General features: G+C 36.5%; 1 protein-coding gene across 1 annotated transcript in view; it reads left to right on the top strand.

Annotated features, from left to right (window-relative positions):
* Window positions 1-4,083: 4,083 nt before the first annotated feature.
* CLPX (caseinolytic mitochondrial matrix peptidase chaperone subunit X) overlaps window positions 4,084-18,997 on the top strand; it is a 32,739-nt gene continuing 17,825 nt past the window's right edge. Inside the window, exons 1-4 of the mRNA XM_036932314.2 lie at window positions 4,084-4,334; window positions 10,427-10,587; window positions 11,534-11,651; window positions 17,568-17,722. Coding sequence (XP_036788209.2) covers window positions 4,256-4,334; window positions 10,427-10,587; window positions 11,534-11,651; window positions 17,568-17,722 — 513 coding nt within the window. The 5' untranslated portion in view covers window positions 4,084-4,255. The remainder of the gene's footprint in view (window positions 4,335-10,426; window positions 10,588-11,533; window positions 11,652-17,567; window positions 17,723-18,997) is intronic.

Here is an 18,997-nt window from a genome sequence, read left to right as displayed (position 1 = left end):
CATGATATGGAAGCAACCTAAGTGTCCATCAGTAGATGAATGGATAAAGAAGATGTGGTACATATACACAATGGAATACTATTCAGCCATAAGAAGAAAACAAATCCTACCATTTGCAACAACATGGATGGAGCTAGAGGGTATTATGCTCAGTTAAATAAGCCAGGTGGAGAAAGACAAGTACCAAATGATTTCACTCATCTGTGGAGTATAACAACAAAGCAAAACTGAAGGAACAAAACAGCAACAGACTCACAGAACCCAAGAATGGACTAACAGTTACCAAAGGAAAAGGGACTGGGCAGGGTGGGTGGGAAGGGAGGGATGGAGAAGGGGAATAAGGGGTATTATGATTAGCACCCATAATGTAGGGGAGAGCACGGGGAAGGCGGTATAGCACAGAGAAGACAAGTAGTGACTCTATAGCATCTTATAATGCTGATGGACAGTGACTGTAATGGGGTATGTGGTAGGGTTTTGCTAATGGGGGGAATCTAGTAACCACAATGTTGCTCATGTGGTTCTATAATAATGATACCAAAAATTTTAAAAATATGTGGAAAAAAATGAGTCCCCATTACATGCCTGGCACTATCAATGTTTGCTAATCTGGAGGATCAGGGTTGAGCCATGAAAAAGTCATGTCTTTATTCAGAAGATACAGTGATTTCCAACAATGATAGCTCTCTGACAGGCTGTCCCAGAAGTTTTGGTGGAGGAGAAGATGAAATTTTGATGTTTATAAAAGGAGTTTTGGGTAAATTAAAAAAAAAAAAAGATTTTGAGAAACACGCTTTTGAAATCAGGAGACTTGGGCTCTGTTTCTTTGTTTCTGACTCATTGACCAAGTCCCTGCCTTTTTATAGGCCTGTTTCCTCATCAGAAAAATCCAGGGCTAATGACTCTAACCTGTAAAAATATTTTTCACTTACCAACTCATAGTGTTCACAATCCTGGGAGGTAGAATCAAGTATAAAAGAAAAAAATGAGTTTTATGTAAAATGGAAACATTAAAAAGTTATGTGCCTTCACAGAAGGCAAATAACTCCAGATAAGGAGTCACCTCCTCGAATCAAACTATTTGAGCTGGAAAATTGTACTTGACTTTCTTTTTTAAGCATCATTAACCTGTCAAAAAAAGGTTGAAAGTATTTTGCTCCAAAGAGCTGATAAGATGTGACCACAAGTATTTGCCATCACTCTCCTTGTAGAGGATCCATTTTATCACAAGGAAAATCTCAAATGGTTCTGTGCTTCCAAACCCAAAACTTGAGGGGATAACCTGATAGTAACCTGACCAGATGTTATCCATGCCCCGCCAAGTGAAAGAGAAGGGTCCTAGCATGCCTCTGGAGCCCCATCACTCTTTGCCCAGACGTGAGGCTCTGCTCCATCGTATGGCTATCTGCTGTGCCCTGGAGCAAGGACACTGTCTCAACCTGTGAATTTCAACTCAGGGAATGTACACTTCCAAAATGGAACATACTCCTTTGTCAAAAAGCCAAGTGGTTACTAAAGAAGGATCCTTTATATTTGAACCCTTTCCAACACAGATGTTATTTAAACTTGACACCCTCTGTACTCAAATACCAAATGGGAAGTCTTGGTATATCTCCATGGTACAAGTTCCCCAAATTTGAACACCATTGTAAGACCTACATCATTTTGTGCAAGAGCCTAGCACAAAATTAGTGTCCCAATCCATGCTTGTTGGGTGCTGATCCTAATAACCCAGGTATATTCTGATGCACAGAGTGTAGTTTGGGGTCATGCATTGAAACTACCAAATTCAAGTTGTCCGTGTGATGAAAACAGAACTGGTGTGATGCCAAGGCCACATGACCCTTGTTCACATTGCTGAGAAAAAGTTAAAAACCGAGTTGCGTACAGTTCCCTTTGTTTTGTACGTTCTAGGGCAAAGTCTGCACTCTACTAAGCAGGCATCTCCTGGGAATTCCTTTTGGGACACTCAGTCAATTGGATTAACCACTGTATAAATTTGTAGAATTTATCTATTAACATTCACCTCTTTGTCATTTACAATTTCCTCTGATTATATATCAGTTTTTCTGAAGACACTATCTCAGCTTTCTACCAAGCGGAAGTATTGTTGCAAGATAAGCACTTAATTATTTACTGAATTTCAATCGTGTATTCAGCCCAAGTTTATAAAGAAATACCCGCCTTCAAAGAGCTCAAAGTCCAGTTGGGAATACAAGCTAAACACACAAAACATCGGCCCATAAATAAAACCAAATGCTCGACTGTCCTGGGATTAATGTAAGGACAAATTATGCAACAGTATAAGGATATTCCTACGTCATCATACCAGTGGAATATCTTTTTGTTTCAGTTATTGTCTTATCATTCCCCACTAGAATGGAAGCTCCATGAGAGAAATGTTTTTTGGTTCAATGAGTGCCTGGCATGTAATAGGCGCTCAATGAATATTTGTTGATTGAATAAGAAGTCAAGTTCTTAAAACAGAGAAAGAGGTTTCACGGAGTGCCCCCAGATGAGCCTTTTTCTTTACTACGCTTTTATTCAGCTTTCTTTACACCAATCAATAGACTTTAGCAAATAACTTCTTCATATTTGAAAGAAGGAAATGTGCATATAATTCAAACAGAAAGAAGAATGGGATGAAAGAAATTTAAATTGGGTGTTAGGGTCCATGTGACCCACTTAGCTCATTGCTAAAAGGAGAGATTTATCCTAGAATCGGTGGTTTTCAAATATTGTTTTAAAGCAGGACTCTATTTTCAGGCAAAACCTCGATAAATGAAGCAGATAAAAGCAGAGCTACTCTGATTGACTTTGGGGTGGCATGGAGGATGAGACAGGGGAGGATCACCTTCTTTAGTCCCCTCACCTCCACCACAGGGCTATGGCTTCTGAAGGATTCTAGGAACACAGTTGAAAACACTGGATTGAGAGAACTTTAGAGTCCCTCAAAATTCTGTTAATGGAGGCAGCTGAGAAAGTCCTGGGTCCCCTTCTGGTCTCTGCCACTTTAAACTGCAGGTATACCAGGAGTGAACTGGCCAAATGAGAAAAAATACATGTGTAGCCTGGCGAAGGCCAATACCCCTTCTCATGATAAGACCCAGTGAACTAGAAGCCATATTTCTCTTCCCCAAGACTGATGAGGGTTAAATAACTGTGTGACCTGATCGTTACTCTAGTTTGGCCCCCCTCCCACACCCCACTCAAACTAAAGGCACCCGAGCTCACCTGTCAATATCTCTGGGCTTCGCAGTTGATCAGAATCTTATACACAAAATAAATACTCAGTCTGACGCCAACACACGTGGGAAAAGAGTCCTATTCGTCACCATCCTTTTCACTTGTACAGCTGGAGGATCTGTCTTAGCTGTCCAGAAGAGAACCAGCCACGCATAGTGCTCAAAGGGTAACAGAAGAGAGTTTAACGCAGGAACTATTTACCAGGGTGTGATCACGTTAAACCTTTAAGGAAACCGACAAAGAATTGTAAAGCATCCACGTACTAGCAACAGCTGTAAGAGTTAACACCACCAGGCTTGAAAAAAACAAACAAAGCGCTGTCATCCAACAATTGTTGTTTGGGGAACTGGTAAAAATCCTACATTCATTACAAATGAGGAAACTAAGGATAAGATAAGGAACACAGGTTGAGCAATCCCTGAGGCAAGGAACCCGTTGAATTTGAAGCGTCTAGCGACAGCCGACAAATAAACAACGAGGGGCTGGGACTACAATTCCCGGAACGAGTCTCTCCACGTCTGTCTCAAACTTTTCAACCCTAGAATAAAGGAGCTTCCGGAAGAATTGCTTTTCGGGACTTGTAGTTCCCTGGGTTGAGGCCGACAGCAAGCTGTAGAAAGCTCATTGGCGCCCAGGTCTCCGCCCGTTTCTCGCCGCAGGACGGCGTCCCACGCACGCACATGCGGCGCGTGCCCACGCCCCCAGCCCGACTCCCTCCACCCCCACCCCCGACAGGCCTAAGACGCAGGCGTGCGCACGCTCCCCGGACCCTGTAGGCGTAGGGGTGGGAGGAGGAGGGGAAGGGAGGGAAGGGGTTAGTGTCTATTGAGTAGACGGCAGAAGAGCACAGAGAGCGCGCGGGCCTGGATGCTGGGTGGGTGAACTCTGCCCTGGGCCTAGGGCCAGCGGGAGGATCCGGAGCCAAATCTGCGCGCCCTGCGAGCGGTAACCGGGCTGCTGAGATCCGGAGGGCGGCAGGGGCCAAAGCCCCAGCCTACGCCCCGCGGAGATGTCCGGGTGCGGCGCCTGTACTTGCGGTGCGGCCGCCTCGCGGCTCATCACCTCCTCCCTCACCTCCGCGCAGAGAGGTAACGAAGTAGTCCCTCACCCGAACCTTTGGCCCAGGAGTATAGCCGTCGACGGTGGGGACCCCGACGAAGGCAGGGGCCTACTTCTCCCCGAGGTTGTGTGGGGATGCGCAGCGCTCCGCCTGGCATCCCCCACTTTCCTCGTGGGATGGGGTTCTGCCAACCTCTGGAACAGCTGTTTCTCACATTTGAAGTAAACCCCTTGTGCTTCCCCGCCCGCGCATATTCAGGCCTCCTGACTTTGCGGCCGGAATGTGGCCACTTCTCGAAAACCCTGAGAGCCGCACAGAACGCTCCCTTTGTTAAGGGAGTCCTCGGACCCTGCTCGGGGCTCCGCCGGGGACTGTCGGCCTTGCCCCGCGGCTTCTCTGCCGGAGCGCGGCCGGGTTCCTCTCGCCTGTCGCGGCTTCGGTAACAGCTCGGGTGAGGGGCTGCCCTTGTTGAGATCCCGCGGGACGCCAAGCCGACCGTCCCCGACGCGACCGCGCGAGACCCGCGGTGTCACTGTCACCGTGCGGCCGCTTACACCGGTACATAAACAGGGCTCGTTAGTACTTCCTGGCGCCGGGAAAACCTTGGGGCCCGCAGAAAAGCGGCCTGGGAGGTTGTGAAAATTCCCGCAGAAATTGCTTTTGAAGTTCTTTATGTGTCTCAGCAGTTGTTTACCGGTTTTCCAACTTGACAGTCCGATGTAGTTTTAAGGGTGGCGCTTGTTTACCTTTCCTTTACTGTTTATCGGGAGCTGTGAAAGAGTGGCACTCCAGCCAAGAAATTCCGGAAAAGAAACCATTTTTTTCTTCCCCAGATATGTGAATGTCAGACTACGAGACTAGATCCTGTTAGAATCACCTGATTTTACGCAGATTCGTTTTGTTTTGGCTTGTCGGCTTATGACCCTTGGATAGATTAAAAAAAAAAAAAAAAAACCCTTTTTCTAAATTTTAGGTTAATTATAAAACCCACGGGGTTTACTAAATGTTTTCTGGCGGTTTATTTCACAAAGATTTAATAATGTGGATAAAACCATTTTGTAAAATGATACATAAATGTAAAGGAGTGAATTTAGTCCCAAGACTCTTAAACTTGAACAAGTAGATATCCCTGTTACAGGAAATTTGAGTTGCAAATGTTTGAAAGTGACATATTTAAATTCATTTATTTTACAAACATTTGCTGAGGGCATACTATGTGCCAGGCCCTATTTTGGTGCTGGAGGTAGAGTGGTGAACAAGTCCTCACCTTCAAGTTGAAGTAGACGAAGAATAATATCTTTTCTGGGAGTGTGATGAAGTGCATGTATTCTCTTGAGTAAGGAAGGTTACTTTGACAAAGTCCATCTATTCCAATCAGTTATCTCTGAAAACAATCAGAAGGTGTACGGTTATTTTTTCTCTTTTCAAACAACCTCTGCTTTAAAAATTACATCATAAGGCAAGTGACCACAAAATAATTACTTACCTATAAATTAATACAAGTATGCCAATTTTTTATAAATACTGAACCAGTTTTCACTGTAAAGGAGTAAATTAAGCTTAAAATCTGAGACATAACCCAGTATCATTATAAAATTTAATATTTTACACGACAGTGAAACAGCAAATAGTTTTCACTTTGTTTAAGACTCGCCCAAGGCTTAATTGCACAAAACGTTTATTTTCTGTAGTAGAAACGTGAAAAGATTATGTAAAGACAGTCTAAAAATACAGAGATTTTTCCTTCAGGGCTGAAAAAACTCCAGGAGTTTATTTTTATTTTGGATTCCTGGAAAGAGGAAGAGAGGCAAAAGAGAAAGAATCAGAATTGGACTTTAGCTAGTTTATTATCCTTATAAACAGTAAAGAATTAAGAATTTCAGCAACATAATACCAGAAAAAATTTTCATCCAAATAATCTATTGAAAAATTATACAGTGAATTAAGAATAAAAGAGATTTATATTTTTGTCATGTTAGACTTTTTAAAATGTAGTTTGAAAAATTATTTGGTACATTGTTATACTATATACTGTGTCTGTTTTCTTAGGGGCTATGTGTATCCAGTTTAATATGTTTTTCCTCACTATTCTCTTTGAATATGAAGCGTATAGTAAAGTAGAAATTTTATAAATATTTTTTTCTACCCAAATTGATGGTTTTTCAATTCTGATGTATATATTTTAAAACGTACTTTGCATATGTCGCAATTTGCATTCTAAATATGTGCATTCAGAAATGCTTGACTGCATTTAAAAAAAAATTCTGAATGACAGTACTCGGTTGGACTTCAGCTGTGAAAATTGTGGGATCACAATTAACTGACTTGTTTTCTGGCCGCTTTCTGGACTTGTCCATTGAAAGGGTGTCTGCCTCCTGCAGGTGTAAGTGAAGATGTGGAGATGCTCAAACATGTTGGGTGTACATAAATTTCATGATAGTTAAATAATATCCTCACCTTAACAGTTTTTCGCTAGATTCTCTCTCTCTTGGTAGTTAAGTACAATACGAATTAAATAAGGCAAAGTGAATAAATGAGAGAACATCTTTGTTTCTGGAATTGCAGGCTGTTTCTTAATCAACATTTCTCTTTTGTTGGCATATTTATCTACAGACTAGCTGAATAGCTTTAGTGAGAGTCCATCAAACATTTTTTAAAAACTTGAGGAAAGTTATTGTAGGAGTGATGTTATTTTTCTTTATTAAGAAGTATTCAGAATTCATGAAACAGTAGTTTGGGCATAAAATGAAATTTTGAGACTAATAAAAACATAAGCATCTGTTTAGTTGCCAACATTGTTTCTGTTGAATTTTTTTTTCTAATTTGTACTAGAGGTTAGAGGCCAAGTATTTAAGCCAGTACTTAACCTGATTTGCCATTTAATCAATTATTACACACCCTTAAATATTGTCAATATAAACTGGTGATAATTTTTAATTTTTAATTTGTTTTTGGAGTATGCTTAATTCAAGGCTGAATATAGGAAGTCAGAAAATTAAAAATTTTGAATAAATACTCTCCTAGTTCTTAATAGCCCTAAAATTGATACACAATTACTTCAGTATTTCTTTTAAAAAATTGCTGTTTTGAAATTTAGAGACCTTTACAACAGAAGTTTTCTAAATGGTTTAACTTTTAACTGTTTTCTCTCTTTGCTGCCAAGGAGTCTTTCGAAATATCCTTCACACTTCCCTTTTTGGCTTTCAGGGATTCTTCACCTGGGATTCACCAGCCTCCAAAGTGTCCAGAGATACATAGAATTCAGAGATTCTGTAAACTTTGTTTTCACTAATCTTAAACTGAAATACAGCATTTCCTTCCATTACGAATGAAAGCAACAAACCAGAGGAGTAGTAGCAGTATCTGAGAATTTTTTGCCAATTAAAGACACAAATATTTTCATATCACATTACCAATTGCAGATATCTTAAAATATTTATGCTTTTCACTACTTTGAAATCATGCTAGTTATTTTAAAAAGCTGTTAGATCTTAATTGAATTTTGCTTGTTAATAAACCAATTTTTAAAGTATTTTGATAACTATTTCAGTATAATTGGATAGTGTAACCACTATTGTTACATATATACTCTATACACTTGAAAACGTTAGTCTGAGACGGCTTCATCTGTAGGCTTCCCCAGACTGTCAGAGGAATTCATGACAAAGGATGAAAACTGAATTGTTAGCTGCAGTGATCTCAGTGGAGATTTCTTACACTTGGGGAGTAACTGATAACCTGTTCAGCACAGCGGTTTAAGTAGGTGGTCCCAGACCAGCAGCATCAGCATAGCCTGGGAACTTGCTCAGGAAATGCATTCCTGAGTCCCAGCCGACCGACCCTCTGGGTGAGAACCGGGAGACCCCCTACACCCTGTGCTGTAACAAGCTCGCTTGATGGTTCTGATACACACATCTGAGAATTGATGGTTTATGGCCTCTTGTTGGCACAGCCCATATAGTACAGAATGTTAAAACAGCACTGAAGTACCCTACCTTCAGGGCCAGCAAAGAAATTCTTCAATTTAGAAGTTTTAAGTAGCATGAACATGCTTCTCAGGTAGCATGCTCTGTAGTGACTGGCTGCATTGGTTTCATATGTTACTCGCTAAGCTATTTAAGGTGAAGGATTTATTTTTCTTTCTACACTTAGACTTTAAAAGGATGGTGTTCGTAATTTTCATTTCTCTTAAATTCCTGAAAGTAATTTACTTTCAGCTTATTTACTAGTAATGCTAGATACAGTAAATTGTTAAACACTATTTTCAAAGATCTATTTTATTGTATATGGGAAATAATACACTGTATGGGATACTTCAGGGTTAAGTTTTGTTTTCAATATCCAAGTGTAAATAGCCTCATATAAAGCTTGTAATGGTTTAATTAAAAAATTATATTTGCTACATTGATTATAATAATTGTATTATGCAACTACTCATTAACTGTTTTCAGACACGCAAGATAGAACAGTGAACACCCAAATACCCATTATCTGTCTTAAGCATCCATTAACTTTTCTGCGTACTTGATTTCATCTATACATCTCCTTCATTACTTTTTCTAGATTTGCTTTTTTTTCCCCCAAATATTCAAGTTTGATAGTGTTAAGCAAAAGTTTATAGTCTATAGTTTAGAGACTGGTATGTCATAAGCATTATTATTTTTTTAGTGTTTAGTGAATTTATATAGGGATGAGAAAATTTGTCTCTTAATTATGTTTCCTGAGAAGTTTGGTGAGTTCATTTTTGTACTTGTGGAACTGGAGATGGCTTAGGATGATAACTGAAGAAACTCATTTAAACAGTACACAAGTGTATTGGAAAATTAGGAATTAATAAAGTCATATAACTAAGCAATTGTTTTTTAATTGTTCCAAGGGCATAATTTGAAACCAAGTTTTGCATTTGGCTATAATATATACATATGTGCCTGATCTCTTAAAAGCCCTAACATATGTAGAAATAAAAATTTTAAGCTTGAGTTGAGAATTTTGTAGGGAATGAAATGAGGGAGGCAAAATCAGTTTCTTAAACTTAAAAAGTATTAACTATACACCCACCGCCCCCATCCTTTCTTTTGTGGCTTCTTGCTTCCTAACAGCACTCTGGTAAACTGCTGGGTAGCTTCCTTCCTAGTGATTCATTAATGTATGTTAGCTTATGCAAAGTTCTGAGTAACCCTACAGTACTGAAATCTATGGAATTTTGTTAACATAGAACAGTTCCATTTTCTTGCATAAGGAGCACTCTTTTTAAAGACCAGCTTAGGATATGCTGCTTCTCTGTATACCATATGGTTCTTTTCCATTGAATAAAATTTATTTGAGGGCTTATTTTGTATTTATATTAGAAAAACCAGGGGTCAACAAACAACTTCAGGAACTAAATCTGGCCACACCCATTTGTTTACAATCTGTTTGTTTGCTTTCACATTATAGGCAGAGTAGTTGGGACTGAGACTACACAGTTTATAAAGCAGAAAATACTGTTCTAATCCTTTACAGAAGAAGTTTGCCAGGAAAGTTGCTAATTAACAGTGATTTAAGAATTTTAACTTTAAATATGGTAAAAGGTTGAAATGTTTGAAAGGATAGTGGTTACACAATATCTACTCAATTTCTTTTTTCTATACAATTGAAATAATTTCATTAAAATACATTTTAATGAACAACACATAACTTTAAAGAACATTTGAAGTTTGTTTCCATTGTTGCAGATATTACCTCCATATAACCAAAGAGACAGAGGCGTTCATGTCAATTGCTTATTCTCATTGGCAGAAATAATATAGATGTAAATGACCTTTTCCCCACTATAAGTGAGGCAGATGTTGAGCTGTGTACCTCTCAAACTTTGAAAGAGCCACTCATTATTCCTTGGGTGGTATTCCTCACTTCCAAAGGACAGGTCTGGAAATCTGAGGGAGGCCCAGGTCTGACCTATTTTTGAGAAGGCTCTGCCTCTGCTGGAGATACTGTTTTCTCTACCAGTTTGTACTACTGCTGTGAAAGCTATAGCTTTTTCAACTTCCTTGATACTTATGGAATTTTTGTCTTCAGGGGATTTACTGGAGGAATGTTAATATTTGACATACAGACTAATATATTTCATTATTTTTTCAGGTATTTCTTGTGGCCGCATTCATATACCTGTTTTAGGAAGGCTTGGGACCTTTGAAACCCAGATTCTACGAAGAACTCCTTTTAGAACCTTTACAGAAACACCAGCATACTTTGCGTCAAAAGATGGGATGAGTAAAGATGGCTCTGGAGATGGAAATAAGGTATTTTATCTAATTGGCATCTGTACATGGATCTGATTTCCCTCCTTTAAGCAATTAAGTATGATAATAGTACTCTGTAGCCGTTGGTTTATATGTTTTCTGTAGGAAATGTGAAATATATAAAATCTAAAGAATTTTATGTAATTTTATTTTGTGTTTTAGTTTGAATCATTAAAGTTTTATAAGTGTTCCACTTAGTAAGCAGTAATTACATTTTCTTTCTAACACCCAAAAGTAGTTAAGATGCTTAATTGAATAATCTGTATAGTATTGAGTTAGGAATAAACACCATTTCCTGCTTTCACAGAGCTCTTCCATCTCATTGTAGTATAAACTACTTCATCTTCTACCTGAAAATCTTAGATGCCCATATGACTTAATGTTTGGCTACTCTGTAGCCTAGCATAGATGATTCATGATTGTATTAGATCAGTGAATTATTGTCAATTTTTTTATGTGAATTAACTAACACTTAAGTGAATATTAATATGAAAGACAAAATGCCAGGTGCTTTCAGATCCACACTTAATCCTAAGAATGATTCTCTGAGTAGGTAAAATTATCCCCATTTTAGAGATGAGAAAAGTTAGATTCAAGTAAGTTAAGAGTTATTACATGCCGTGATAGTAACTCCTGATTCAATGCCATTGAAATGTAGTTTTTTACCTTTGTAACGTTTTTCCTAGTGTTTGAGTAATTGAAAGAAAAGTTTTTATTATTCATGCTACTACATCCATGTAAAGAAGGAATACAGATAAATATATATTTACTAGAACTGATTTTATTTTTGTGGTAATACGTCTTTGACACCAGAGATAGTAGAGATGTAAACTATACTAATAATTCCAAAGGTTAATTACAAACTGTTTATATTTAAATTACATGTAAAATGATTGGCTGAAAGTAATAATTGACACTGTCTTTTTTTTTCATCCACAAACATTAGAAATCAGCAAGTGAGGGAAGCAGTAAGAAATCAGGCTCTGGGAGTTCTGGGAAAGGTGGAAACCAGCTGCGCTGTCCTAAATGTGGTGACTTGTGCACTCATGTAGAGACCTTTGTGTGTAAGTATTACTTCTTCTATTCTTCTGTTCCCTACCTTTTCTATAAAATATTATAAAATGTATAATCCTATATGAATTATATAAACCAGAGTTACTGTCTTCCTGAACTTACACGATTCTCTCTTATGTTAACTGGATTCTAAAAATCCCCAGGACTGGTAATATTTTGCACTGTGGTGTAAGAGAAAATTTAAGAACACTGTTTGCTTCTTTACTTTGCTTTCATGTGTTTAGTTTAAATTTTGATTTTGTGAGTTTTCATGTATATGACCACTAAGCTGTAGGAGAACCAAGGCTTATTATTCTGTGTGGCTTTCTCCATTCTTCAGATACCTTTTAAGCATCTTAGATAGCTAGAGAGGTCAGTCATTCAAATAGTAAGGTACTTTTCTGTCTTTCAGTACATACCAGAGGAGCTAAACCCGTAATTCTAGGAAGTGTCTGATAATTATTAATCATTCAGATGCTAAGAGAAGGAAGAAATCAACAGTCCTACATTTGCTGTATGGTCAGTAATTCTATGACATTATGCAATGATGCTACTGCAGATATTTTGCTTAATAAATCAAATAACTCATTTCCTACATGATTAGAGTTAATGGTAATGACTCAAGAGTAAATTACATTGCACCACCATGTCAGCCTTCCTATATAATTCAGTTGTGAAAAGGTTGATGGTCAGGTTTGGCAGAAGTTTCAGTTTCTGATGATTGGCTGGAGAGGATTTTCTATATTCTAACCCAAATATTGAGACTTCCGTTTCACATTTATCGTTAAAATGAGTTGGCCACCAAATGAAAAGTACTACATGTATTGTAGTCCTTATAGTTTTGGGAAGACTTTTAAAGTAGTTCCATTCTACAGCTGGTATGTTCTCTTCCTGGTTTTGCCTAGTAAGAGGTCAAAAAGAAAAACCAGTCTGAGTGAATGTTAATTTAGATCATAACATAAAATGAAAGTGGTGGAACTGAATGACATAACTTCTAAATAACATTTTCCATTAACAAATTTGGTGTGATATAGTAAAATTCTAAGAAGTCTGAGAATTGCTCAATTCATAATGGCAGTGTCATAGTACATATATTTTAATCAAGGTATTTTCCCTTTTTTTTTCCAGAAAAAGATTTCAACCTTTATAGACCTAAAGAATGATTTCTTAGAGTAGAAAAGGAAAAAAATCACTAACATTTAATAAATGCCAGTATGTATAGTTTTATTCTCATAATCTTACTTTTGCCAGGTTGGAGAATATCCTCATTTTTATATATGAAGAAGCTGAGATTCAGCAAGTTTAATTCATTCATTCAAAGTCCCAGAGCATGAAGATTTGCTATTCAGAAGTTCCTATCCCATTTTTACCAACTAGAATTCTTAAGGATAAACTAGATCCTCTTGGGATTAAATTTATTTTTCTTTTATGCAGTGTTTTCAAAACTTGCAAGGTAGTATTAATCACTGAGGGTAATTGTTAAACATACAGATTCCTTCTTCCCTAGAGATAAGATTCTGTAGATGTTGGGTGGTGACCTAGAATCTATGTAACAATGAGACCAAGTGTGAAAAACAGTATTTAGTGTGTATCAAATCTCCTCAAGGCTGAGGTCTCTTTCCTGTGGGAAGTCTAATTGGGAAGGTATGTGGGAATGACAATGTGGAAGAAAAGAGTAAGAGTATATACTTATACATAATTTATTCAGTTAGCAAACATGTATTGAGTCAGACATTCCTAGGCTCAGAAAATACACAAATAAAAACATGACACTGTCCCTCCTCTGGAGCTCTACTGTGTAGGAGTAATAAGCCCCAACAATGAATGGAGCCCCTCCTCCCTTGGTTTGTTTGATCCGTAATAAGTCTCTTCAGTATGCATCCCTTTAGAATGCCAGGATCTTCTGTGTCTGTTCATTGTAAATCATGTCATCCTATTCTAAAGAGTTTTATTTGATCTCAGGTTATTCATTTTGTTTGAATCTGCATTTATGTAGTTATTAGTTCATAAACATCTTTTTATATGCATTTTGGTCACTTGTAGTTCTGTGAATAGACTGTTGAGGCAATTGTCCATGTTTTTATCATTTTGAATTATTTTTAATTACCTGAGGAATACATGTGTGTTATCCCCCTTTGGAAAAAAAGTATAACATTATAGGCAAAGCTAAAGATATATTTCCATAGTATATCTTCATCAAACATATGCTTTTAAAGCATAAATGGTATATTGTTTATGTTTTTGCAAACTGCTTTTTTCTTTTCCCAACTCAGCAATGTTTTGGCAGAGATGTATGTTAATACATAATGTGTACAGGTCTGATCCTTTGCTTTAAAAATTTTTTTAACTTTTTGAATTGAGATATCATTCACATATTATACAATTCATCTTTTTATCACATACTATGCAATTCACCTTTTTAAGGTATACGTTTCAGGGGTTTTTAGTATATTCACCAGGTTGTGTGATCATCACCACTGTCTAATTCTAGAACATTTTCATCACCCCAAAAAGAAACCCCATAACCCTTAGCAATCACTTTCTATCCCTTCCTAGCTCTGGCAACCATTAACCTACTTGCTGTCTACGGATTTTGTCTCATTCTGTTTATGTTTCATATAAATAGAATTTACATTTCATATAAATGGAATTATACAATATGCATCACTTTTGTTTCTGGCTTCTTTCACTGAGCATGTTTTCAGGGTTCATTTGTGTTATGTATACTTCATTGGTTTTTGTGGCTGAATAGTATTCCAGTGTTTATCCGTTCATCAGTTGATGGGCATTGGGTTGTTTCTACTTGTTGGCTATTGTGAATAATGCTACTGTGAACATTTGTGTACAAGTTTCTGTGTGTATGCGCTTTTACTTCTTGGGTTTTATGCTTAGGAATGGAATTGTTGGGTGAAATGGTAATTCTTCATTGAGCTTTTTAAGGAACTACCAAACTGTTTTCCATGGAGGTTGTACCATCTTACAACCTAGCAGAGTGTAATGGTTCCAGTTTCTTCACATCCTCTTCAACACTTACTATCTTTTTTATTGTAGCCATCATAAGGATGTGAAGTGGTATCTCACTGTGGTTTTGATTTACATTTCCATAGTGATTAAAGTTGTTAAGCAACTCTTTATGTGTTTTTTGTATATCTTGTTTGGAAAAAAGACTGTTTAAATCCTTTGTCCATTTTTAAAATGGGTTATCTTTTTATTGAGTTATAAGAGTACTTTATATATTCTAAATGCTAGACTCTTATCCAGATATAAGATTTGCAAATACTTTCTCTCATTCTATGGATAGTTATTTGCTTTTAAATGCTATATAGCAGGAGTCAGCAAACTTTTACTATAAAAGGCCATATAGTAAATATTTTAGATTTTGTGAGCCATATGGTCTCTTGTTGCAACTATTCTCCTTTGCTGTTACATTGTGAAAGCATCATAGACAATGAATGAGCATGGCTGGGTTCCAATAAAATTTTGGACATGGAAATTTGAATTTCATACAACTTTGTCATTTTTTTTCCAAAATGTAAATACTGTTCTTAGCTCATGGACCTGCTATATATAGTCCATCTTGCAAGTATATTTTTAGTGATCTTATGTGTTTTCTTACCGTGGTATTACTCTTGCTTGACTTTGTTAAATAAAATGTCATTTTTATAGATGCTATTATGAATATATAGAAAATCCTCAGAAATTGAAATAATCTAAGAAATGTTTTATTATAAGGACTAATATATATTATTCCTTAGTTTTCTTTTGCCCTTTTAAAAAATAACTTGTCAAACATGAATAGTCTCCCGCTTTTATTTAAGGTAAAGCTGTTAGTTTATTTTTAGTGTGTATGATACTTTTTTGAAGGCTTACTTAACATGTTTTGCAGTAGGTATTAAATTTTTCTATAATGGTGTGGAGATTTTATGTTGACCTTGAAGTTAACCCTAAAAAAATAACCCAGGTTACCCCTGAAAATTATTAAAAATCTTGAAGACCTTTCATTTAAGCAAACCTCTTGAAAAACTTTTTTCTAAGGTAGTCTTTCTGTTGTGGGCATACCATATAAGCATGGTATGGATCACTATTCTGTATACAAAGTAATTTAGGATACTTGTAATAATCATTTTGAGGAGAGGTTTATCCCTGCTAATTTAACAAAATTAGATTTTGCCCCTTGTTTTTAGGAGCAAAAAATATGCATTGCAATACTTGCATTTTTTTTTTTCCCAAAATAGCACTTTGATAAATAAAAGTGAATCCTTGAATTTGGGTGTATATTGAATGTGTTTCAATACAAAATTGCATTATAAATATTCACATAGAATTTAAGCACCCCTTCAAAAGTAAGCAAAGAGGGATGTGATTTTGTTAGTGTTTAATCTCTTTCCATGTGACCTAATTTCATTAGAGAAATATTTTGTGCTTGTGTTCTCAGCCAGATTTTCCTGTCACACAGCCTGAACTAGATTAGAGGCTTCCCTGCTCTTTAACCCTTGCCCTGTTTACTGTCAGTAACAGTTGAAAGCTGGTGCTTCATTATAAAATAAAGTCATTGACTATCTGTCCCAATGTGGGAAATGGTGATAATGTATTTGGACTTGTCTTAAAGGTACTTGGAATAGCTTGATCTTTTTCTTTAGGTAAGCATTTGTAGGTAGTCAGTAAGTAGAAAATATGGATGGTCCCTCTTCTAGTTTAAAATTTGCTTCTAGAATTTATCCAGAATGTATTTTTAATTTGCCTTGGGTTTAAGAACAGACAACATAAGAATTAAATTGATTGAGTTAATGATTAAATTTATTTTTTAAATGTGGAATTGTCTTTTTAAATTTTAGATGATTTTGTGAAGATTATGTGTGCTTGCTAGTGCAGTTTTTCTTTTAATCTGTGGATAGGTAGTTAAAATAGTCCCAAAGGAGAGAGATCCCGTAGTTTAAAATTTTCTTTTTCTTTGCAGTTTTGCCAGTTCAGTTAGATTACACAAAGATAACACAAAAAACTTACTGCCTAGACCTACCAACATGTAACTAATTCCTGTGTATTTTATGCTGTGTGTCTCTTAAATGTATGTGAAATTCTGTACCCTGCTGCTTGCTGAGGTTCCTGGTTACCATTAGTAGGAGTAGCCTTGGAGAACATTTAAGAATATATATCCGTACGTCTACATCCAACAGTTGTGTTTTAAAAAGAGAGAGAAGAAGAAATCACCTTTGGTTTAACACTATATTCTATAGCTAATGCGTTGGAATTGAGAGACCCTTTTAATCCTGACTTTTAACTACCCTTGTGTTGTTTTCAAAAGCTGTATGATTATTTTTAAGTCAATATGACTGAGAATGTTATTTTGTTAGTTTCATAGTGATTTGTAGGTTAAAGAAATAGGTATTAGTGGAGTAAAGATGAAAATAAGGAAGGTATGAAATAATTTTATATACTTAACCAAGTCAGTTTTTTGAATGTCCATAAGTTTGAAAAGCAATTTTTATATTTTGAGGGACTAAAATTGATTTCTCTCTTTCAACTTTTGTGTTTGAAATTTTTCATAACACTATGTTGGAAAAAGAATAATTTACTTTTCACAGTTCATTCAAGTATTAGAAAATAAATGATTATTTTATATTCTTAGAGTGGTGTTTTTTAAAATTAATTTTAGTGAATGAGAAGTTGAATCTCAGCCTGTCTTGCCTCTTATTAAAGAAGTATGTCACAAAGTGAAAGATCTAGTAGAAATAAACAAAATGTAGTTTACTGAACTCATTTATCTTTATCACCAGCTTAGGTGTAAGCTAGGCTGTTTATTATGGCTAATGAAGTGACTACAAGCCTACTTCTTGTCAAGTACATGGTTTTCATTTACATTGAGTCTTTAAGGTTAAACACTATTTGAATTATTTCTTTTTCTCTAGTGACTTTCTTTCCTTTTGCAGCTTCCACCCGTTTTGTGAAATGTGAAAAATGTCATCATTTTTTTGTTGTGCTATCTGAAGCAGACTCAAAGAAAAGCATAATTAAAGAACCCGAATCAGCAGCAGAAGCTGTAAAATTGGCGTTCCAACAGAAACCACCTCCTCCCCCTAAGAAGGTAGGGGTCTTAGCTCAGTCTTACCAGCATTTTATCTTGAAGACACGTCATTGCTTCCACCTCTTACCCCATTTATGTTGGATTCTAATACTAGCATATAAACAAGTATTTTAAGTTCATAATATGGACTAGCTTTTATTGATATTTGATACTTGGAATTTAGGTATGGAGACCATTGCTGTTTTCCCATGTTATCATTACTGCATTCAGTAGCAGTGAGAAACAGTTGGATGATTATTAAAATAGCATTAATACTAAATCGATCTAAAATGATATCCAAAGAATAGAGCAGTTATGGGCTTATTTTTGTTAGTTTGGGCCCCTAAATAACACCAGCCTACAATTTCCCCTTTTAGATTAGTTTACTTTATAGTAAAACAGCCTCAGTCTAACAATCGAAGCAAGCAGTTTTTTCATGGCCAGTGTGCCTGGGCTCTCCTGTATAGCCCTTTTGTGGCTTTTGTGGCATGGGCTCTTTCCAGGAGTCTCAGATATGGTTTGGCCACATGAAATACAGCATATACCACTAGCTCCACTGGGTACTTGATGTGCGCTTTCTGAGAATGGCAAGCCCTGCTCCTGGGCTGTGTGCCCTCTGTCCTGGCCGTGTCTCAGATATTGTATGCACCCTTAGGTGATTTCTAACCTTCTGCCTCAGTGTTGCTTTCTTCTACTGTGTTTAGATACCAGTGCGTTTGTCTCTACCTCCAAATGCGCTGTGGCAGAATTAATAATTGATGGGTGTAATTTATGAGGAAAAAGATGATTTTTTTAAAAAACATAGTAAGATATGTATGGTCAAGAGGTAAAGAATGTGTCATACAAATAATGGAAAATACAGCTATTAAATAAGCTTTATATTCTCCATTAATTTGTGTAGACTTTAGACATCTGGTCAAAGTTTGAGAAAATAAATAGGCAATTTAAATATTTTCAGCTAGTAGATATTAAGAATTTCTGTTGACTAAAAGCTGAAGGAATTTACCCCAGGTTCCAAGCTGTTGGCAATATCCAAGTATTGAATAGAGCTTTTGTTTCTGAGAATAAAGTTTTCAGAATGCCATTTAGATAAATGAGTAACTTCAGAGTTAATATCTGAGGACAAAGTAAATGTGAGTTTTAAAACACATAGATACTGGTAGTGTAATGGCTTTTGATTATGGAATGCCTATTTTTGAAAAGGGTAGTTGTAAAATACATTATTTTTTTGAAGAATATTATTCATATGATTGAGAGATTATTTTAATGATTTACATTACTGATGGTACCTTTAGA

This window comes from Manis pentadactyla, chromosome 11 (assembly GCF_030020395.1).
Source record: "Manis pentadactyla isolate mManPen7 chromosome 11, mManPen7.hap1, whole genome shotgun sequence".
NCBI classification, from domain to species: domain Eukaryota; kingdom Metazoa; phylum Chordata; class Mammalia; order Pholidota; family Manidae; genus Manis; species Manis pentadactyla.
Note: the sequence above shows the minus strand (reverse complement) of the source record. Positions and strands in the feature narration are given on the sequence as shown.